At 35.4% G+C, this 24,247-nt stretch overlaps 1 protein-coding gene across 20 annotated transcripts in view; it reads right to left on the reverse strand.

Moving 5' to 3' along the window:
• DLG2 (discs large MAGUK scaffold protein 2) overlaps positions 1–24,247 on the reverse strand; it is a 1,870,454-nt gene that overhangs the window by 519,427 nt on the left and 1,326,780 nt on the right. For all 20 annotated transcript variants that reach the window (XM_076002367.1, XM_076002386.1, XM_076002368.1 and 17 more), the window contains one exon: positions 4,331–4,500. In XM_076002367.1, the coding sequence (XP_075858482.1) occupies positions 4,331–4,500 (170 nt within the window). The remainder of the gene's footprint in view (positions 1–4,330; positions 4,501–24,247) is intronic.

A 24,247-nucleotide genomic window follows, 5' to 3' on the forward strand; every position in this document is an offset into this window, starting at 1 on the left:
AAATAGATTTACCAAATATATACTCAAAATAGCTGACATAGCCATACTCATAATTTTTATATTAAAGACTGAAGAAAGGTGACAAAGCTAATTATTCAGATATTTCCCAAATCCAAATATTTCATAAAATATAGGGGAAAATAAGTACATTAATTGACAAGGTTTTCATACAGATCTTCTCCAGTTCTGCTTCCTTGAGATCTTTCAGATGCATCACAGGCTTCCTACGTGTCTAAACGTGAATTCCTAATCATCTCTCCACAGAGGTTTCTTCAAAGTCTTCCCTGTCTCACAAAGGGCACCACAAATAGAAAACTGGGCCTCATCCTTGACAACACCCCCAGCCAGTTTACCAATGAATGGGATCAACATAGCTCAAATTCATTCATCTTTTTCTCCCTTCCCCAAGTAACCACTAACTGATCTCTGCTCTCACTCTTGGCCCCTTCAATCCATTTTCTCCATAGTAACCAACATGATCTTTCAAAAATGACGAATGTTATCATGTTTCTCCTATGCTTAAAATTTTGCAATAATTTCCTTTTGCACTTAAATATAATCACAAATCTTTAAAGGTGGCCAACAAAGCTAAGTATGGTCTGGGCCCTGCTTATTTTGGCCATGTCACCTCATGTCATTCATTGTCCTGTCATTAGACTCCTGGAAACTATCCAGATCTTTTCCATACTAGAGCCTTCATGCACATACACATTTGCTTTCATCTCGAATGCTCTCTCCAACTCTTTACTTGACTAAACTTCTGTTTTAATTTATATTTCAAGGCTTAGCTTGAGTGGCACTTGCTTATACAAGTCACCTTTGCCCCACTATTTAATTGGCTCCCTCTTAACAATCTTTTGCATTTATTCATAGCACTTTCCCCAACTTATATTATAGACATTTTCTCCACCAGACTATAATCTCCTTGAGAACAAGAACTATTTCTATCTGCTTTGTGAGTCCCTATTGTCTGGCTCTGTGCCAGGTACACAGTAAATAATACATATTTGTTGAATCATTGAAGGACTGATTAATGTATATCCAGATAGCTCTGTATTATATACATAATTGAATCGAGTTAGCTCAGTTGGCTAGATTATTGGTGCTTATTGTAGAGTATTCATATGCTCAAAGAAGGGCAGATAAGAACCTGTGTGCACATGTTAAATTTTATTTATTTTATTTTTTATATTATTATTATTATTTTTATTTTGGCATATTATGGGGGTACAGATTTTAAGGTTTCAATAAATGCCCTTTCCCCTCCTCCCCCACAAGTCTGAGTCTCCAGCATGACCATCCCTCAGATGGTGCACATGTCACTCATTATGTATGTATATATCCGCCCCTCTCTCCCCTCCCCCCTCCCCAATACCCTATTACTGTAGTACCTATGTGTCCACTTAGGTGCTACTCAGTTAATACCAGTTTGCTGGTGAATATATGTGGTGTTTGTTTTTCCATTCTTGGGATACTTCACTTAGTAGTATGGGTTCCAGCTCTAACCAGGAAAATATAAGATGTGCTATATCACCATTGTTTTTAGAGCTGAATAGTACTCCATGGTATGACACTCTACAAAAAAGACACCTGCACTTGAATGTTTATAGCAGCACAATTCATAATTGCAAGGCTGTGGAAACAGCCCAAGTGCCCATCAATCCAAGAATGGATTAATAAAATGTGGTATATGCATAACATGTTAAATTTTAAATTCGCTGGAGCATTTGGCTCTCTGTTCCTTTTTCCCCCACTGAAATAATGGCTCAAGCTCCATTACAGATCTGATTTCATTCTGCCTTGTATTAAAGTTAATTGACCTTACATGTATCTTTCCTATCAGAACTTCTGAGGACAGAGACTGCATCTGATTCATCTTTATCCTCTAGGGTACATGAAATTTTAAATGGTGTGAGTTAAATGTTGGTAGAAATTGCTTTTACATATCATATAATTCAAAAATAAAGACTTATAAGGTACCAAGTGAAATTAAGATTGCAAGGTATCATTAGATATTGTGTAGAATCCAATTTCATTATTCAATTTACTCTGATTCAGCACTTCTTGTTTAAGGCACTGGGAGAGGCATTAGGAACTTAAACAATGACTAAAACAGTTTCTTTTCTTGTAAATCAATAAGCTTTATATAGAGAAACAAATCCGTGTCAGTGACCTCTGGATAATGACAGTACAAAAAAAAAATATGAGTGACTCAGCATAATCCCAAGAGGCCTAAACAGGCTCACACGCCTGTACAGGGATTTGACAGGGGCCTGCTTTCAGGGATACAAAGTTATTTCCAACAATTTTCTTGTTCTCCTTGTCTCAGTAGACCAAGCCCACTTGTCAACCATTTCCCATACACTATGTACTTTTACTGGGTTATTGCCCAGCTATACCTGGTTGATAAATGCTCACTACTCCCCATTTCCCCTGTCCAGGTCCCATGGCAATTCCTGCCCAACTCCAGGCTTAAGTGAGAAAACAGTTCAGACTGGAGTAAATCAGCTGAACAAGATCCTAGTACCAAAAATAAAGATCGAAAAACTGTGTTCTTTATAAAATTAAGTTTCAGTCATCTCTGCACAACTGGAGGTCATCCGGTGACTCAGCTAGCAGGAGGCCTATAAATGGATAGTATTACTTTGCTGAGTGCTTAAAATTAGTATTTGTCTTAGAGCTGTGCTAAATAATTGCTGTTAATTGAATTATAGAAATAGCTACATATTACTCTTATATAGTATATATTTTTAATAGAAATAATAGGTATGACCATTTTGTTTGGCTTTAAAGCACCTTGTGAATACGATTTTAGTAAACATGCAGGGTAGAAAGTCTTTTTTCATACCACTAGAATTGTGGCATGACAATGCTTTAGTTGTTTTATTTTTTCCAGATTTAATTCTGTGATTTTAGTGTGTTTGTATTTAACCCCTTAGAAATCTCTGAGGATTTTAATTACATTCCCAAGCAACTGTTACAAAGGCTAAAACTATATGTAGTGAATAATACTACAAATAACATGCATATATAGCTAATATTTGTTGAGCAGTCAGTTTGTGCCAGGCCTTATCCTAAACACTTGATGTGAATCAACTCATCTAATCCTCACAACATCATCAGGAACAGGTACTATTTTTATTTGCATTTTGTAGATGAGAAAATTAAGGTTAAGCAATTTGCCCAAGGTCAAAAAGGCAGTGAGCTTCAGAGCTACCGTTCCATCCAGGCATTTTGGCTTTAGAGTCCATACTCTTAATCAGCAGGCTCTACTTTTCATCATGTGCCAGCTATTAGTAAATATTGAATCTTCATAAACCCTATGGATATACACTACCATTATGATCCTCATTTATTAATGAAGGGATTGGTCCAATCAAGAAGACTTTGCTGGTGAATGGCTAAACTAGGCGTTCAAACTCAGTCCTGTCTGATTGAGTATTTAAGATCTCAGACTCTTGGAGCTAAGATCTTAAAATACCACCCATTACTACCTCCCACAGAGAGTCATATGCTTATTTTTTAAAATTTCATATAGCATTAGAAATTAAGTGGATTTTAAAGAAAAGAGTAATTGTTTACTTACAGAGTGTATTGAGTCATAGTCTTCTAAAAGACTTAAGTACTCTTAATAGATTTTTCTAAAATATTTCAAATACTATTAAGCTAATTTTAAATGTCATCATTCTGAAGAACAGAATTCAAAAGGATTATTCTTAAAAATTAATATGATGATAATTCACCTCAGTGTTTATGTGATTCCCTAACTATATTAACCTCAAGAGACTTGTAAAAGTTTCCAAAAAAAATTTTTTTAACTTACTTTGGCTATTGCAAGTGCAAAATGTTATGTAGTACTTGGGTACAATACATAAGAATATCACAAAATTTTAGACAAATCACAACACTGTTATAAAAAATATAATTGTTATATTGATATAGATTATTTAATTACTATTTACATTACTGTTTTGCTAAATGAGAGGGTTTGCTATTTATATCGGAAAAATTAGTATTAATATACTAGCCAAGTTATGATGGTCCAGTAAGAATAACATTTTATAGAAAAATATAAATGGTGGTTGTTGTTATTGTGTATAAGGACATTCCTACATAACTCTAACCTTTTCTTATTCTAAAGTTCATATTTAGAGCATTGATTTTCATTATTCTCTCTAAAAACCACTATTATAGAATTTCAAATCTTGTAGTAAGCCCTGAATGGCAGAGAATAAAAGAGAGTACATTGTAGATGGGTTGTGGCATAAACTTTAGCCAAATGATTTGCCGATATGTGTGTCTTACCATGAGTCATTTATGTTTTTATTACCTTTAGGGCCTTTGAACAGTTTGATTTCCACAACGGTCTCCAAAATAGGTCGTCTTCTGCGCACATATAGCCGAACAATAGACCCTGCTTCTTTGAGGGCTTCCACTGCTTTACTGTGGGAAACTTCAGACACATCGACTTCATTCACCCGCAAGATACAATCATTGACCCTGAAAGGAAGGAAAAGAGACTAGATTCAGGAGTAGTTAGGAGGATTTCTTTAGAGAATGTTATTATGATTATCTAAACTTATGATGTGGAGAAGTAAAGAATGTAAGAAATGTTAAAATGTTCAACTTTGGAGGGATACTTCAAATGAAGGAAATATTGGAAACCTTGAACTGTTCAGCCTTCTGAGCCTTCTTCACATTGCCCACACTACTGGTAAGGTCCCATCTTGAACTCTAGTCCACTCTGACTGGGACTGCATCACATACAGCATAGTAAGAAGGACATGCATTTTGAGTTCTTTTGCCATTTATATCATTACCTTAATTGGTTTTACTACAGGTTGCAATTTGAATGGTTCTCAGAACTTATTACTCTGGACTATATAGACATAACAAATGTAACTTTATAGATTAATTTTTCTCAAATTTTCAATTTACTAGTTATAAAAGATAATATGCAATCATTTTAGAAAAATCTAAAAAATATAAAAATATAGAAAGAAGAAAAAATATACATACATGACAATCATCTAAAGTAGACCTGTTAGCTTTCTGGAAAATTATCTTCCAGTGTTTTCCCCAACCCCATTCACCTCACAATATTATAAATACTGATGTTTAAATTTAACAAAATTCAAAGAGAATCTCAGACGATCCTGTCCCTAGGTACGTTGTAAACTAAGAACTGTGGCAAGCTCTACGTTAAACTTTACTTTTCTCCATTTTCACATGGAAAGGAATGATTTGACTTTTCCCACAAACTTTTCTGGTATTTTAAAGTTATGTGGCTATGGACTTCAGATCTCTTAGTTGATAACATTAATAATGGCTAAAAGCATGAAGATTTCTTTCTCTCACTCTGCACATTCATTTCAGTGTTCCCCATCTCAAGTCACCATGATGCTCAGAGGCAAAAGTGAGGGGCTTCCCTTACTTGACTTCTTTCTACCACTACCGCACATTCAGTTCTACCTGCAAAGTGGATACTCAGTCCATCCAGGTTTCCTCATCTTCACTGCCATCACCCTGGTTGAAGTCAACATCATCTTTCACGTAGATTACCTTCACAACCTCCTATCGGGTCTCCCTGCATTCTCTCTTGTTACCTTTTAATCCATTCCCCACATAGTAGCCAGGGTAAAGTGACCATAGTTGGTTGCTTACCCAACTTCCATTCCCCACTTCCTCCTCCAAACAATGTCGAATTTTGTTCAGTGAATCTATTCCTTAGCAAATATTTGTTGAATGAGTGAAAGAATAAGTCTAATTATTGGGTGCTGCATTTCCTAAGTTTGTAAACATGGGTAATATTCTTAATTTCTCTAAGCCTCCATATTTTTATCTGTAAATTGGATATAATAGTAATATCTATTATGAAGGTTTGGGGGAAGATTAAATGAAATAATGCACATATAAGTCCTTAGCAAAGACCCTGATATGTAATAAACACCTATTGTATGGTTGCTCTTGAGAGCAGTGCAATATTTGTTGATTATCATATTTTAAAATATTGGGTCTTCTCTGTAACCTTGTGGAAGATGACTTTTTATCTACATTATAAATGAGAATAGTTCCAAGTGGTTAAGTCCTTTGCTTAAAGCTGCCAGCAATTTGGGCAGAGATTAGATTTGATCTCAGGTCTTCCTATTTTAAAATCTGGGCATTTTCACTATTAGGATCACATACATCTAACGTAATGAACAGTTTCATGTATGTTGTGCATATCGACTCAAAATTATAAGACTGTAATGGAAATTTATATTGAAGGTATAGGAATAATTTTCCTATCTTTTTTCTTCATAAGTTTTCTATACCTTTTTGAGGAGGTGAGTTATAGGAACTCTCACCTTAATGAGAACACTGAGCAGGCTCAAAATCCTGCAGTGGAACATTTTACTTCCCAAGAGTCAGTGATGTCATTTCATCAGAGCAGATGCTATGGCTTTAATAGGTTTACACATACATTTCCTCTCTGACTGCCTAAAAAATATCTCGGGAAACTACCAATTAAAATAGTTTTGAGAATGTAGGCATCACGGGTGCCAGCTGCCCTGCAGCAGCTGGTCCTTTGAGAGTGGGTAATTTTGCCATCTCATGATAATGCAAAACATAATGTTTACCATCATTCTATGCTCAGAATACTAATCATATCTTAAAACACTGCATTTCCCAGAAGGGAGTGGCTGACATTTAAAAAAAATTCTGGAGGCTATATCTACTTAAACACTACTAATTTTTTTCATTTTGTATACAGCGAGATCCTTAATTTTCAATTGCTGGTCTGAGAAATCACAGCCCAAATCAGATGGCTGTTTCTGAATATGTGGATCAAGTAGGCAGGTTTAGGACTAGCAGTCAGGAGGCCTGGATGTGAGTCCCAGCTCCTTGTCAGCTGTGTGACCATAGTCAAGTCACTTCATCTCTTTGGACTTCAGTTTCCCGGAAAAGAGAGTAAGCATGTCCAGAGTTGGTGAGAAGAGAAAATAGATATTATGTGTACAGATGTTTGTGTAAATTATAACATATTAGAGATCTGAAAGTTGTTACTTATTATATAACTGGGTAAAAGATGTGCTCAAGGATTTGTTGAAAAGTGAACAGATGGAAATTTAAATTTTTAGAGGACCTACTATGTACAATATGGGTCTAGTCACTGTACTTGTTTGCTCTCACATAAACAATTTATGATGCATTGATCTCATTTTATAGACAGTAGAATTTTACTGACAAGGTCAAAGTGTTGGTGAGATCAGAGATATGATTTCAACCTGGGTTTCCTTTTCAGAGAGCCTATGCTGATACAAAGATACTTAGAGTTAGTTGTTTCAAATTTAAAAAAAATGACAGGGGGTAGTTTACATTTGAATTCTCAAAATAGAGAGGCAAGAATGTCAAGCCAAATTAGGGCACTGAACTTCCCTTCCTCCCAATCCTTTGAAATAGAATTTGACTAGAGGGTCATAGCTATTTAAAATTAATTTGTTCTCTCTACTAGTAGGTAACCTTTGTGAATAAAGCCACCAACTGTATTCATTTTGAAGCATATGAATATATCATTAGCTTCAAAGTCAAAGAATACTTTGTCATAGCAAAAAGTACAGCCTTTATCATATTTCTTAGTCTTTGTATTAGAAAGTCATTTAGGTACAGACTTCCTCCTACTCCACCAATATAATTAAGTTGATGGTTTCACTCTTTCAGTGGTGGTTGTTTCAGATACAAGTCCACAATATTCACTGTAGCAATTTCATCTTGTGGACTAGAGTTGTCCACAAGACTAAAACATTAATTTAAACCTTTTTCTAGAATTTCCTTCAGAAATTCTGATTCATTTCATTGTCAAAATAGCTTAGAAATAAGAAGGGTACTTTATCATTAGCACATATTTACAAAATCACATCTAAATTTTGCACTAAACAATCAAATATTCTCCAACATGATATAGCATCACTGAAAGGTCAAATAATACTTGATAAATGATTTGTTCCAGTTTAACAATATAATTTAAAATAACATGTAATATCTATTCTCTGTCATAGCTATTAAAATATGTTGTGTTAAAATAAGATTTGTGATTTTATATATTTTTATGTTAAATCATTAAAAATAATTACCAAATCATAGTAAGTGTCAAAAATTTAAAATCTTCTATTCATCATGCTTAAAAAATACTGGAAGGAAATATAGCAGAGTTTTAGCTCTGGTTCTTTGTGAGAGTAGAGATTATGGGTATTTTATAAGGCATATTTGCACTTTTATGTTTCTTCCAAACTTTCTGTAATGAACATATATCATAGCAGAGAACTTAAGAACATGGGCCTGGAAGGCTTGGCCACAGCCAGATACACATGGGATCTTGTCTCATGTGTAAACCTTGGGGGTTGTGTGACTTTAGGCAAGTCACTGGATATCCCAAAGCCTCAGTTTCTCATCTGAAAATAGGAATAACAAGATTGTTGTATGAATTACATGAGATAACACAATGAAATACTTAGCACAGTGCCTGAAAAAGAGTAAGCATCAATAAATGTTGGCTATTATTGTTATGAAACAGAAGAATCATTTGCATAAGAGAGTATATGAAGAGACTATGAGGACGAAAAATGATACTAAAGGGAGAGAAAGAGAGCCACAATCAAGATGCTAAAAGGAATTTTAAAATTTTGTATAAGAAAGGGAAGAAGAGATGATATGAAGCGGATTTTCAGGAAGAAAAATATAAAATCAAGGCTTTTAATAAATCTTGTTTTATGGAGTGTAATATAATTTCTTTCCCGTCCCTTGCCCCCTAGGAATACAAACTTGACCTTTATAGAAGCCTTGGTGCAAGCTTCCAAACATCAGCCTACTTGGAAGGATTCCCACTTTCATGGCTGCTCAGTCCTTACCCCACTCCACAGCAAGTCAACCACACACAACCATGTTCAGACCTTCACAAGGTTTGGATTCAAAAGTAGGTTTTAGGTCACAGGGTCTGAAACTTCACTTTGCAGCAGCTATTAGTTATTTAGGAATACTCTCTGATTTTCCCTTTATTCTCTCCCTCTTTGTTCAAATAGATGAATTAATTACAGACCAAAAAGGGATATATTAGGAGAAGCCTGATCAATGTTTAATGTGCTGGATGAAATGCAATAATGCATGAACAAATTTAAAACACACACACAAAGCTTGGGAATGACTCTGCATGCACTTCACGAGAACAATTAATTGCCTAAAACAACTTGGGATCTGTTTAAAAGGAATAACTCCACAAATTTTATGTTAATATTGATGAAACCAGAAAAGCTCTGGAGGTTAAGGTACCAAAAAGGTCTTATTTTTCTTTTATCTTAGAGTCAGCAAAGATAGGTGAAGAACAAATAATAGAGGCCAAAACTTTATTTAAGAAAAGATAGGTACTTTATCCTTAAAACAGAGGGAAGGAAAAAAGAATATAACACCCCCGCCCCCCACACACACCCCAGCTGACCTGGATGACTCTAAATCATTGTGGACTATAATAAATCTGTCTAATTATGTCTGTCTCTTCTTTTTCTCTCTTCCTCACATGAAACACATGTGTTGCTGGGGATCTGTAAAGTCCATCACCAACTAAGGTTTCTCCTTGTTGAAACTTCTCACCTTAAGGATCTATTTATTTCCTTGACCTCAAAAGGGGTATTAGTTCATTAAAACTAAATAAATAGAAATAATAAACAAATAGAAATCAGCATAATTTGATAGTTTTCCACAGAAAGAAGAGGAGTAATGTTTTAAAAACACCTTATATGTGTCAATGTGGTAATATCTACTGGGCATTTTTTCCAATAAATATCCACAGGTTTGCAGGAGTGACAGGTTTATGCAACTAACATGGATCACTTGTCAATTTTGGCCAGTCCCCATTTTGGGGAATGTGGAATTTTTCAGAGGTTCTGTCTGCACAGAAGAAATAGAAGCTAAATTTCAGAGCATAATATTGGGAGTCACTTTATTCCACATTAACTGTGAACTATCAAAAGCCTATCTAAAAAGGATGGGGAATGAAGTAGATATTTGGGAAGAAGCAAGGGCTGTAGACAAAGGGGAGGATTTTTCTAGATGCCCCACAGTGTTTCAGTCTCTGGTTGTTCTTTCTAGTGCTTAGTTGTTCAATTCATCTTTGAATTTCAGAAAATCCAAGTGTCTTGCTAATTAATTCCACTTTGTGATTAAGTAAGCTCAGGCAGATCTTTGTTACTTGCCAACAAAATTTCTAACTAACATAGACAGACTTTGTGTCCAGTACTTTACATGTGTTAACTCCTTAACTATTTCCCTTTTAATACTTAATTCAAGCTCATTTTATTTTCTGGGAAGCCATCTCAGTTGGTCAGCCCAGTGTCCATCCATTAGGTAATCAGTGCAAAATATTGCTAGAGTTACCAGACTTAGCAAATAAAACTGCAGGATACCCAGTTAAATTTGGATTTCATATAAACAACAATTATTCAGATAAGCAAATAACATTTTTGATATAACTGTATGCTCTATCATGTTTGGGAAATACTCTTACTAAAAATTATTTTTTTATCTGAAATTCGAATTGAACCAGGTATACTATATTTATAAAAACACAGTTTTTATAAAAACATTCATTATACTGAACTGTTGTCTTTGGTTTATTTGAATAGCATGAGACCTGGCACATAATAGGAGATGTATGTATTGTGTACTATGTTTATATTCTTTAATCTAAATAGAAACACTGAAAGGTAGATATTACTGCATTCATTTTACTGTAGAAAGTAAAGCTCAAAGAGGTTTATAATAATAGTACACAATGTTTAGGAAATCTCAAAGCTCATGCACTGCACCATCCACACCTCTCTGGTTTGTTAAAAATAATTTTGTGCCTTATTTACAGACCAATCCCAACTGCTGACCATCAGTGGGGTCAAGGATCATACTGTAAAGCAGGGAAGCCAAGCTGCATAACAAAATCTAGATCCAAGGTTCTCAAACTTTGGAGTATATCAGAGTCACTTGGGGGACTTGTTAAACCACAGATTACTGGGCTCCATACTCAGAGTTTCAGATTCAGTAGGTTTGGAGCAGGAGAAAAGATTCGCATTTCTAACAAGTTCCTAGGTGATCTTGATAATGCTGTACTGGGACCATACTCTGAAAACCACTGCTCTAAGTTTTCAAGGGTCCCTCTACTTGGTTCATTCCAAAATAAACAGAACTACTCAATCTTATGTAGACCCATTGAGTGTGATAAAAGAGCTCTGAATCTTGACCCAATCCCTTTAATTTGCAGCCTTTCATTATTTGGAACGAAGTCTCTAAGGGAACCTGGACCAGGAGACCACAGCTGCCGCACCGTGTGAGACTATGCACATGTAAGCCATTTCCTAGCACTCGTTTTATATCTGAGACTCTTTTCCTGACTCCTTTCCTTCAGCAAAAGCCAACTGATAGCCACTTCATTCTACATTTTAAAAATAGGGCTTCTGCTCTCATCTCTAATTCTGGGTGAGAGTAACTTGAGTTTATGATCCATAGAAGCTATCTCCTACAGTGAATGTACTGTTTTTCTCTCTCCATTTGCCACTTCATTTCCCTTATATAAAATGCTTGCAGGATTCTCTGCAGCTGTCATCTGGGAAACATCACAGCTTTCTACAACGGGGGAAGAAATTGCTATTTCAGCATCAGTGATTGGTCTTTCGGCACTTTCCTGGAAAAGCAGAGAGGCCAGTAACAAATTTCAAGCCAGGCAACTGAATGGGTGCAATGTGAAAAAGAGGCATTGAATGAGAATTTTGAAGGGACAGGATTATAGGACTGGAGATTACTTAGCCTGCTCCAGTTAGTCCAATCCTCTGGCCACAGAGAGGACTGCCTGCCAACCATTATGAAATGAGATACTAGCTAATACCTACCACTTGGATTACTGCAGTAGCTTCCTAACTGGTTTTCCTGAGGCCTGGCTAACTAGCTCCTCTCCATTTCACCCAGACACACAAACCTATTAACAGGTTCAACTTCCTAAAGCAACCCTTTTATCATTTACTACTTTCCCTTCAAAATTCTTTAAGAGTCACTAAACATGTAAAATAAAAATTGTGTTTGATTTATCTTTGTATTCCCAATGTTTGGTACACAGGTGCCATTTAAGAAAGCAAGAGCATCACTGTATGACCTCTAAATTTGGACCTTCTTTTTATACCTCTCAAACGCTGCTGCAGCCACACAATTACATTTTATTTCATGCTTCTTTCTGTCTCCCAAATGTCTAACCAAAACCAGCCTCATTCAAAGGAAAGCTCATACTCCATAGCCTCATGAAATGTTTCCTCATCACTCAAGTCTTTGTTGTCCATAATGCCCAAAGTGTAAATGCACAGTAGATTCTCACAAAAACAAAAAATATAGATTGATTTGGTACTCCACAGAACCCTGAACACTGAATACTATACATTAAGAAATACACTTTAAAATGTTGGATTTGATTCCTATTTTCCTCTACTCAAATCGACTCCAATTCCAGAAGTGGATGTCGATCAACATATATGGAATTCATATTAAATAATTATACATTTTCTCATTCTAATTCATTTTGGCTTTATTATTGATGAATACTTCAGTTGAGAACAACATGGAGCATGGCATGATGGGAAGAATACTGGGTTACAAGCCAGACATAAAGTCTAATCCCGGCTCTTCCAATTAAATGTGTCATTTTTTCCTCTCTATGTTTAAGTTGAATTCAGTGATTTTAAAATTCTTTTCCAGCTCTGGTGTTCTGTAAATCTAAATTCAAGGTCAGCTCAGCCTGGCACTTATCTCTATTTGGAAGTCCACAGTGTGCTTCAAATGGAGCAGAGTGCCAAATTATTCTTATCTCCTCCTCAAGGAGATCTCTGTACTCTACTTTTTATTCTCTATCAAGGTAAATAATTCCATCACCAGAAAGGGAAGACGTATTTCTTTCTTGGAAACACATCCTATCTATTATGTATTTTTTTATTAATAGATTTAGATTTTTCTTTTATCCTTATTTCTGGCCCTTATTGCCAATTGCCTAGATTCTGGGGAAAAAAAGTTATAACCAGTCTTCTTGCATACAGCTTTGTCCCCTATAATCCATCTTCCACTTAGAATAATGTTATTTAAATGTAAACATGATTGCTCTGTCCCACATTTAAAAGTCCTACATTGCTCTCCATTGGCTATATTTTAAAATCTAAGCAAAGAAGCCATTTCTTCAAATCAAATTTTACTAGGAAGTCACACAATGTACATTTATAAATATCTGTAAATAACAAATAGAGGAAGAGTTTTGGTGATTTCTGCAGCAGGGAGGAAAAGGGAATCAGAGCACAGCTTTCTGGAGGATCCTTATTTGTGACCCCTTAGATGGCTCTGAGGAATCCAAAGTCAGAGTGTCATGCATGACTGACCAAAACCTAGTGAGTATAGAAAAAAATCCAGGCAAGTCAAGTTCCCTGGTGCTGAGCTGGTCTGCTGAAAGGGATGTCTTTTTCTAATTCATACAATAGTTTTTTATGGGTTATTGGTAGCACCACTCATAGGGCTCTGTGGAACATAGATAGAATCCACTTGCCTCTTTGGATAAAGCCCAAAGACCTTCACATAATACACAAGTCTTTCAACAATCAGACTGCTATTCATTTCCCCATCCCTATCGAATCTCATAAGTTTCAACATAATCTTCCAACATTATACAAGTTAATTGTCCAGGCCTCTTTTTATGTCTGGATTAGTCATCTCCAGACCTCATAGTTGCCTGTTAAGTACCTTACCCATCTTTTAAGACTAATGCACACTCTGTAGTAGCGGTATAGTTTAGCAAGAGAGATAGAAAAACACACTATTTGTTGACTGGAAACTTTACCAAAAAAAAAAAAAAAAAAAAGACTATTAAAATTCACTATAAGTACTATGGCAGAGAAATATAGGCAATTCCAGGAGCACATCATGGGAGAACCTTATTTGGTTTAGGGAGGCCAAAGAAACTTCTTGGAACAACTGAGATAGCTGAGTTCTGAAGGCCAAATAGAAGTTAGCCAGGTGAATAAAGAGAGGGAGAAGTGTTCCAGGTAGAGATTAGTCGCTGATAAGGTGAGAAGCAGAGAGCAAGTCTTTTTTTATTTTTTCATTTGAATTATAATTTTTATTGTAGAACAATCGCTGCATGAGAGTTATGCTGCATGAACAAGATATCTATGAGAGAGTTGTGCTTCCAATGATTTAAACAGCTTCCTCCTGTTAGATGTTTAGGTTGATTCTTTTTTAAAAGAAGCAACTGTGGGATAAAACATTCGGAGATCAAGTCTTAAAGCCCCTTGGAAGGCATGTTAAAGAATCTGAACTTGAACTTAAAGCACTGGAAAGCCATTGTACTGCTTAAAGCTAGGGTAGCATTTCAGAGGAATTCTCTAGGTACAATGTAGAGATGTGGACTTGATTAGATTTAGGGGGTAGAGTTAGGGTAGAAAAAGGCAAGGATTGTTAATAGGGGCTACTATAAAACACTGATAAAAGATATGAAAACCTGGACTAAACCAGTGGCAGTGGTAGACAGGAAAAAGGGGGGGGGCAGGCAAGGGGATTATGTAGAAACTCCCAGATATGCTGATGGATTGGATGGGGGAAGTGAGGAAAGAGAGGAAACATTTTGTTTAAAAGTCTATCTTCACTTATAAATCATGAGTATTGATTTAAGATTTATAACTTTAGGAGAGAAATCATATCTCATTCATTTTTGTATTTTTAGTGCCTTCCATTTTGCCTGGCACAGAACATATGTTTGATAAATAAGCAAATGAATTTTACAAGTGGGGAAGTTAGTCAATGACAACTTTCCTGCTAGTATCCACACCTTTTCCTCATCCTTTCCAGTACCTTGTCCCATGAGAATGCTTTGTCTTCTCATGTCATCTCATTCCTCCTGCTATAAAGAGAATGAATTCAAATTTAAGCACCCTAAGAAACAGGCTGTCATTCACAGGCATATTAGCGTTAAAAAGAAAAGAACTCTCGTGAGAGGGCAGGATCTAAATAACCACAGTTAATCACCAATGATAAGCTCTCAAATATTAGCTGAGAGATTAATATATGTAACATACACACGCACATTCAACCAATAATTATGGAGGATCTGCTAGATAGTGCCAGGTATTGTGTAGACACTAAGGACGCAGTGGTGCGTGAGCAAGATATTGGCCCCTGATCTAGGGAATGGGGAGGAAGAGATTTGCAAAATCACATCATAGGGTTTTCAAGTTTTTGTTTATTATTCTTATAATTATTTTAATTCTTAGAGGTCAATTTCCATAGAAACAGAATTGAACCATAAGCAAGTACTCAAGTATACTATGCAACAAACTGCTTGTAATCTTGCTGTTTATTTCAAACAGGCCTTGACTTACCATGAGTATAAGAGCTATGCTTTAATGCCTCATTTCTTGCCCTCTCTCAGAATTGTATTTTATAAGCCAATTGAAGTGCTGTGCACTTATAATCCCATAGGACAAATGCATATTATTTGATGGTAAGTGATTTCAGTAGTTTCTGAGATGTATAAAATATTTAAGACAAAAATTTTCAGCATCTTTAAAGATTCTGAATAATCACTGAATTATTGAATGAAGGAATGAGTGAATACATAGTAGTTTTACCTAGTTTGGATTGAGTTTGTCAATAATAAAGTATATACAATCTTGCTGCCCAAATTAGAATTCTGATAGCTCTAGCTTGAAGATCTTCTTAAATTTAAACCTATAATTATTGGAATTACTTAGTACTGGCAAAGGTTGGGAACAATTGTCTATCCAGCAATAATGCTAAATTGCCCAGAGGTACTAATTTTCAAGGGTAGATGATTAGTGATGCTGTTTTCTGACATTTTTTGAGCTACAATAATCAGCTGTTATTGTTCATGTTATTTCATAATATTCATACTCCTCATCTCTTCTTAGGCTAGGTTTTAGGGATGAAACAAATAAATTCAAGTTAATTTTGTGATGAAAACTTAGGACACCTTTTAAGATTACTGGTGACATTTTGTGATTTCATAAAACCAGAGCTAGAGCTCCCTGATTTAATTGTTGAACTGGTATTTGCAAATGGTATGCTCAGCCCCTTATACTTCTCAGATATAGAAATAAAAATCAGAGGCCTGGGGATGAAACATTAAGGGTACCAAGAGGGGCACCTTTGCTCAAAAACATCTTTTTGCTTTCCAGAAGTCTATTTTCATTTAAATCCATCATTTTCTTTTTTGTAACACAAAGAAACCCACTGGTGTCAGTCATTCACACTTTATACATAACTTTATGACTATCCATGTAGGCTATGAGGCTCCATTTTGGAGCAGGGTAGAGTAGGAGGATCTGTGAAGGGCTATTTCATCAAAGAACATATTAGAAGAGGCCATGGGCACCCGGGTGGTAGGTGGCAGGGAAGAAAAGCTTACAGAAGATGAAGGAGATATGAAAGAGAGCCCAAAGTGAAATCACACATTTTCCTAGGATGCCTGTGATAACAGCCGCAGTAGCCTCTGGCACTAACTTCTGCTAGCAGTTCACCACTTATAAAACAACGCAATGGTATCTTCTGTTTCATCCCCAAACCTACAATAAGCCAGGCAGATACTGCTAAAAAAACTGAGGATTAGAAAAGTTAAACAAATTGCTCAAATTCACACAGCAGATAAGAGAAATAAAAATTACACATTAGTCTTAAGGCTTTCAGTCTTGTTATCCTGCCATTCACCAGTCCCATTTTTGCTGTTATCACTGGTCCTTGGGTTAAAATTTTCTGGGAAAACGCCAACCCTGATTGAACCCAACCCTCTACCTTCTGAACTGAAAACTGAAAATGTCCCTACTAAATTCACCAGCAACCTAGATTTGGCCAAATCTAATGAAATCTCTTTAATCCTATCTTGGTCCATCTTACAATAATGTGAAGCCCAGCTGTTCACCCCCTCCTTGAAACACTCTTTTCCTGTCTTCTGAGACTGTGCACTTTCCTGTTTTTCTTTTTCTTTTTTTTTTTTATTTCAGCATATTATGGGGGTACAAGTATTAAGGTTACATATATTGCCCATGCCCCCCCCCCCGAGTCAGAGCTTCAAGGGTGACCATTCCCCTAATGTTGCACATCTCACTCATTATGTTGTCAGTTCTTTTTACATATACATTTTAGTTCTTCTCCAAGATGTTAGTCTTCATACTTAAAAAAAAAGAAACAACAAAACAAGAGAAGAAATAATTGTGCTCCATTTTGTTTGCTTTAAGTTGTTAACAACTTTTCATAATAAATTTAAATAGTAGCAAGGGATATTACCTACTGTGAATTGTGAAGGTTTATTTTTTCTCTATGACATTACTGTTTCAAATGTATCCAGTGGAATGTAAATACATACTGACTTGGATTTCATGCTTATGATTTAAAAGAGCCCAAACAGGCAAAGTACTCCTAAGCAAAGAGAATAAATCTAGAGGCATCACATTATCTGACTTCAATTTATAGTATAAGACTATAGTAACCAGAGTGTGGTACTGGTATAAAAGTAGGCACATAGATCAATGGAACAAAATAGAGAACTCAGAAATAAAACCATATACCTACAACCAACTGATCTTTGACAAAGCAGACAAAAGTATACACTGGGGAAAGGATACCCTATTTGATAAATGGCACTGGGAAAATTGGATGTTCATATGCAGAAGAATGAAACTGGATCCCTATGTCTCACCATATACAAAAATTAACTCAGGATGGATTAAAGATTTAAATGTAAGACTTGAAACCATAAAAATTATAGAAGAAAACATAGCAAAAACTCTTTTGGACATTGATCTAGGCAAAGAATTTATGAATAAGACCCCAAAACCAAATGGAACAAAAACAAAAATAAATAGGATAATTAAACTAAAAAGCTTCTGCACAGCAAAAGAAATAACAGACTAAATAGACAATCTACAGATGGAGAAAGTATTTACAAAGTATACATCCAACAAGTGACTAACACATAGAATCTACAAGGAACTCAAATAATCAGCAAGAAAAAACCAAATAACCCCATTAAAAAGTGGGCAAACAACATGAGCAGACATTTTCGAAACAAGAGATATAAATGGCCAACAGACACATGAAAAAATGCTGAACCTCACTAATCATTAGAGAAATGTAAATTAAAACCATAGTTAGATACCACTTTACCCCTTGTCAGAATGGCTATTATTAAAAAGTCAAAAAATAATAGACATTGGTGAGGATATGGTGAAACATTTATACACTATTGGTAGGAGTGTAAATTAGTACAACTTTTATGGAAAACAGTATGGAGATGTCTCAAAAAACTAAAAAGTAGATCTACCATTCAATCTAGCAATCCCACTACTGGGTATCTACCCAGAGGAAAAGAAATATTTATATCAAAAAGACACATGCACTCATGTCCATCACAGCACAATTCACAATTGCAAAGATAAGGAATCAATCTAAGTACCTATCAACCAATGAGTGGATAAAGAAAATGTGGTGTATGTATATATCACATTTACACACACACACACACACACACACACACACACACACACACACACATACACACAAAATAAGACAGGGTCTTATATTTATTTTTCCTCAAGAAGACACCCTAGGGCTTATTTTCAGGGGATGTGTTACTTTCCCCTCAAAGCCTCAGTTTGCAGCATGCACAGGATGGCTGGGACCTGACAGAGGGAGCCGACCTTGTTGGTGGGGCTGCCCGCACCTTTCCGGTCACCTCTGGGATAGTAGCTGTCATGATGGGGCATATGAGGAGGGCTGCTCATCTTCTTTACTGCTCAGTGACGAAATGCATGGGTTGTGCAGATATTCTGCATAGCCACGCTCATCACTAGGTCTTATTTTTGGGGTAGGGCTTATATTGCGCAAATGCTTAGAAATCCTGCTAGGGCTTATTTTATGGGTAGGTCTTATTTTTGGGGAAAGATGGTACACACACACACACACGAAATACTACACAGCCATAAGAAAGAATGAATAATGTCTTTCACAGCAACTTGGATAGATCTGGAGGCCATTATCTTAAGTGAAGTAACTCAGGTAAGGAAAACCAAATACCACATGTTCTCACTTATAAGTGGGAGCTAAGCTATGGGTATGGTCATGTAAAATGACATAATGGACATTGGTGACTCAGAAGGGGAAGGGTGGAAGGGGTTGAGGGATAAAAAATTACCTATTGGGTACAAAGTACACTGTTCAGGTGATAGATGTACTAAAAGTCTAGACTTCATTATATAATTCATCTATTTGTATCCCAAATCTATTGAAGTAAAAATAATTAGATATGAATGAACAAGATCTTTCTGAGTCATTAAAAATTTTACATTGTTACTTTTCCTCCTTGAACTTATATTTCCATTCTACTTCTTCCATGAAGTTTTATACTAATATATTTTTGTGATAGAATATCTTATATTTATCACTGTAATATACATAAACATAAAATAAAAATGGGTATAAAAATAAAGTTAATGGCTTTTCCCCTAAATTTCCTGTAAGACTCTAAATATTAAAAAAAAAATTCTTCTGGATTGAGTTATTACAATGATTACTGGTACCCAATTGATCAAAATCACCAAAGTATATTATGAAATTTAACCTATAAATCTAAAACAATGAAAACGCAACTATATTGAGGATTCTTTTCAGAATGTAGCAAATAGAGCTTTTTAATATTAGTTTACTTCCATGGATGAATATGGATTAAGGTGAGACTGAGATTCAGAATTCTTCTTTTCATTTTACAGATATAAGTACTCAGAAATCTTGTTCACATAACAAAGTAGATGAGAATGGGAAGAAAACCTTGAATTTCTTCCAAGTTATATGCCTCAAGTTCTGTGGTCTATAATTAAAATTATTTTAATAATCTATCAGCTGATGATTGCTTTTCAATTTTATTAAAAGGAAAGATTTGGAAATAATATGATTTTAAAAACATGGCTAATTACTCAACCATTAGAGTCACTGACTTTCTCATCCTGGGCAATAATATTTCAGATTGAAATATTGAAATATTGCTCTATATCTAGAGCAATGAGCCATGGTAGGATTTGGGATGGGTAAGACATAAATTAATATCTTTTTTCAAAAAATGGAAGATTATAAATGGAAATATAATCTCTAATTATAAATGGAAAAGTGGGAAAGAAAAACTACAATAAAGCTGCAGGCTTATTCTTGGGCAGGTCAGATTGAGATCTGAAAATGAAGTCCCATAAATCTATCCATGTGCAGGTCCTAGGGGTATTACTCAATTTAAAACTTTTACTAACTTGCATTACAGAGTTTGGAATAAGTCAGGACTTACTCCTAGATCTTCTTTTCTTTTCGTTCTACACTTTTTAGGGGCAATCTCTTAATCCCCCAGGTTTTAAAGATTCACAATGACATTACCAGCCAGATCTCTGAGAATGTGTAAGTTCAACTGCCTATGTAATATCTCAATTTGAATTCCTCATAGAAATTTTACACTTGATATTGTCCAAAATGGAACTATTCAATTTATCCTCCAATTTTGTCTCCCTACCAGCTGTTTTATACAAATGTCATGCTCTAAAGCTCAAAGTCATCGTTTGATAATTCTAATAGGTGATGAACTCTATGAAAGCAGGATATTATATACCCAGCACCTGATGTGGGGTCCAGGACAGAGAGGGTATAGCTGATTCATTGGAAAGAATACCACTTCCCTTCACAATCTACTCTACTTAATCATTAAGGATTATCAAGTTGACTGCTTAAGTATATTTTAAAATCTGCCAAATTTTCTATCCTTTTGCCAGCATTTCAGTCCAAGCTACTGCCATTCATCACCTGAATTATTACAATAATTAAGCTGCTCTACCTGCAGGCACTGTTATCAGAAAAGCCAGCCTCCTGCAGCAATCAGAGTAATTTTTTTTTTTTTTTTGAGACAGTTTCACTCTGTCACCCTGGGTAGAATGCAGCGGCATCATCATAGCTCACTGCAACCTCAAACTCCTGGGTTCAAGCACTCCTCCTGCTTCAGCCTCCCAAGTACCTGAGACTATGGGCACACACCAGGATGCCCTACTAATTTTTCTATTTTTAGTAGCGACGGGCTTTGACTCTTGTTCAGGCTGGTCTTGAACTCCCGAACTCAAGCAATCCTCCTGCCTCAGACTCCCAGAGTGCTAGGATTACAGGCGTGAGCTACCCCAGCGTAATTTTTTATGTAACAATTTAGTTTACTCTTTTTCCCAATTGAAACATTAAATGTTTCATGTTGCTTTTAAAAGGATAAAGAACAAATTACTTACTATGCCACCCTCTGCCTGATTTCTCATGGCTACCTCTCCACTTTGATCTTTTGCTAGTCTGCCTTCTCTCACAGCTAGTCCTTATTCCTCCCTCAGGTCTTAGGGCATGCTCTATGTGCCTGGAGACTCATGCAGCCCCATTTCACTTGGCCAACACCCTTTATAGTTATAGTTAAATAGCATCTCTTTACAAGGTTTTTCTTGAATATCCTAGACTAGATTAGGTCATGCTATTAAGTCTTTTGCAGGATTGTATAATTTCCATTCATAGCACTCATTTCAACTCTAAATTTATATTTATTACTATGCTGCACTGAGAGCTCCATGAGGCAGAGATCCTGTTTTTCTTGTTCCCTTCTCTATTTCCAGCTCCAAGTTTTTCATATGTAGCAGAATACTCAATAAACATTTATAGGGCCAATGGACAACAAAAACCTAGGAGTAAAATGGCAGATTCTGGGTCAGTTTAATAAATACTTGCTTTATCCCTTATGTTTGTTCTATCACTTAATTTTCCAACATCGGAGACATGCCACAGAAGTAGATGACAGTGACATCAGCTCACTTAAAAACTCTTACCTCATTACATTGACAATCTTAAAAATACCTTCTCTCATTCCCCATATATAAAATAGTGACATGGCTTATTTTCTTTTCAAACTCAGGTTTGCAAGTTTAATGTTCCAATCTGAATGTCAGAGAAGTGAGAATGCAGAGTAGATGAGTTTATGGGACATAAAGCATTTCTGGTACTCTCACAAATGGCACAATAGATTAATCAATAGGATGCTTTTCATAGAAGCTCTAGAATATATGTGACTTAACAATAACATATACCTGGGATAATGACTATTAAAACACTTATTTGTGTTTTAACACAGACATGAACACTCAACGCAGACATAAACAGAAGCAGCAGCTAATAATTCTTTCTTTAATTCATTATTTTAAGAAAGGAAGCATTGCCATTTTTTAATGGTTTATCTTTCCCTGTAGTAATTTACTACTAAATTAGGGGCTATAATATTTGAAGGAGTTAATAGAGAGTAGGAGTAGAAGGGAAATTATACTGACATTTTAATTATTAGCAGCACATTATAGATTATAAATCATGGCCCTGATGTTTGTGCTCTAAATATCAGACTAACTTGCATAACCAAAAATGCTCTGGGCCAAATTTAGATAACATACTGGTTTTTTTTTTTTTTTTTTTTTTTTTGTTTTTTTTTGAGACAGAGTCTCGCTTTGTTGCCCAGGCTAGAGTGAGTGCCGTGGCGTCAGCCTAGCTCACAGCAACCTCAAACTCCTGGGCTCGAGTGATCCTTCTGCCTCAGCCTCCCGGGTAGCTGGGACTACAGGCATGCGCCACCATGCCCGGCTAATTTTTTATATATATATCAGTTGGCCAATTAATTTCTTTCTATTTATAGTAGAGACGGGGTCTCGCTCTTGCTCAGGCTGGTTTTGAACTCCTGACCTTGAGCAATCTGCCCACCTCGGCCTCCCAAGAGCTAGGATTACAGGCGTGAGCCACAGCGCCCGGCCCATACTGGGTTTTAATAAACCAATTCTAGGTCACCAGGCGGAGAATGACTTGTAAATTGTCTTAGCTCAACTTGTTGGAATAACACTGATATTGAATGTTAATACCTCTCTGGAAGCTGGTTTTATCCAATACAAAATATTATTCTTAATTCAATCAGCTATACTGTAAAAGAAAACTGGTTGATAATTTAAGTAAACATAAAAAAGTAACAAGGAATACTGTAGCCAGTTAATTTCAAACACAGAAATATGTAAGTAATCACTAACTTGGGAATAGTTAACTTGGTGTTCTCTAATACCTGTCAGATTTTAAATCCTTTCCACAGAGATGTTCATTATAGTATAATAAACAATTTAAATGTCCAAAATATGGTAAAAGTTAAATAATGTTATACTCATAAGACATGAAATTATACGTTATTCAAATTAATGTTTACAAAGTATTTATATACAAGGAAATGCCTATGTTGTGATATTAAATGACAAAGACAGGATAAAAGTTCAACTCTATAAAAAGTGCACTGAATATGAAAGAATATAATATTAATAAATGGAGCCTTTTGGTGATGTGATTAGAATGATTCTAATTTACTTTACAAATGTCCATATTTTCCAAATTTTCTACAAGGAATACATGTTACTTATAATCACAGAAATATATTATCTTCAAAATCAAAATCATTTAATCTTTCTTGTCTTTTTTCATATGTGATTGTGTAGTGACTAGATTGCCAATCCACATCAATCAGTCATTTCCTATAGAACTGAAGGAATTTGGGTGCTACTTTTGTGTATTTGTCTTTTTAATTTTTAACAGTATGATACAGGGCGTTGGTAGGATTTTGTGTTCATAGATTCTTAAACGTATGTTCAGTTATTCATCTGCAGATAATTACAGATACTATAGTGAGGAGAACATGGATTTTGAAGTCAAACAAATTGGATTTGTATTTTGTCTCAGGCACTTGTAACTGAACCTCTTTGAGCCTCCATAAGCTCATAAAGATAAGCTTAATAAATGGCAGCTGTTACTAGTTCTAAGTGTCAACAACGGGTAAGTGCTATATAGTATATGGAATAGAATAATAAATAAATATCAAGGGATATTAGATACACAGAATGGTGACATATTAAGGGGATTTAGAGATGCATATATTTCCTCTCCTCGGATATGACTATCAAGAACATAAGCCATCTAAAGCAAATAAATAAGATATCATTAAGATAAAGGAAAAATTACTTCCTTATTAGTTTGGGATGAAAGCAACAGTTACCACCACAAAACTTAATATGAGAAATTCTAAAAATTAAGAACTCTATCAATAGCATGTATATTTGCAATG

The sequence above is a fragment of the Microcebus murinus genome, chromosome 4, assembly GCF_040939455.1.
Source record: "Microcebus murinus isolate Inina chromosome 4, M.murinus_Inina_mat1.0, whole genome shotgun sequence".
NCBI lineage: Eukaryota > Metazoa > Chordata > Mammalia > Primates > Cheirogaleidae > Microcebus > Microcebus murinus.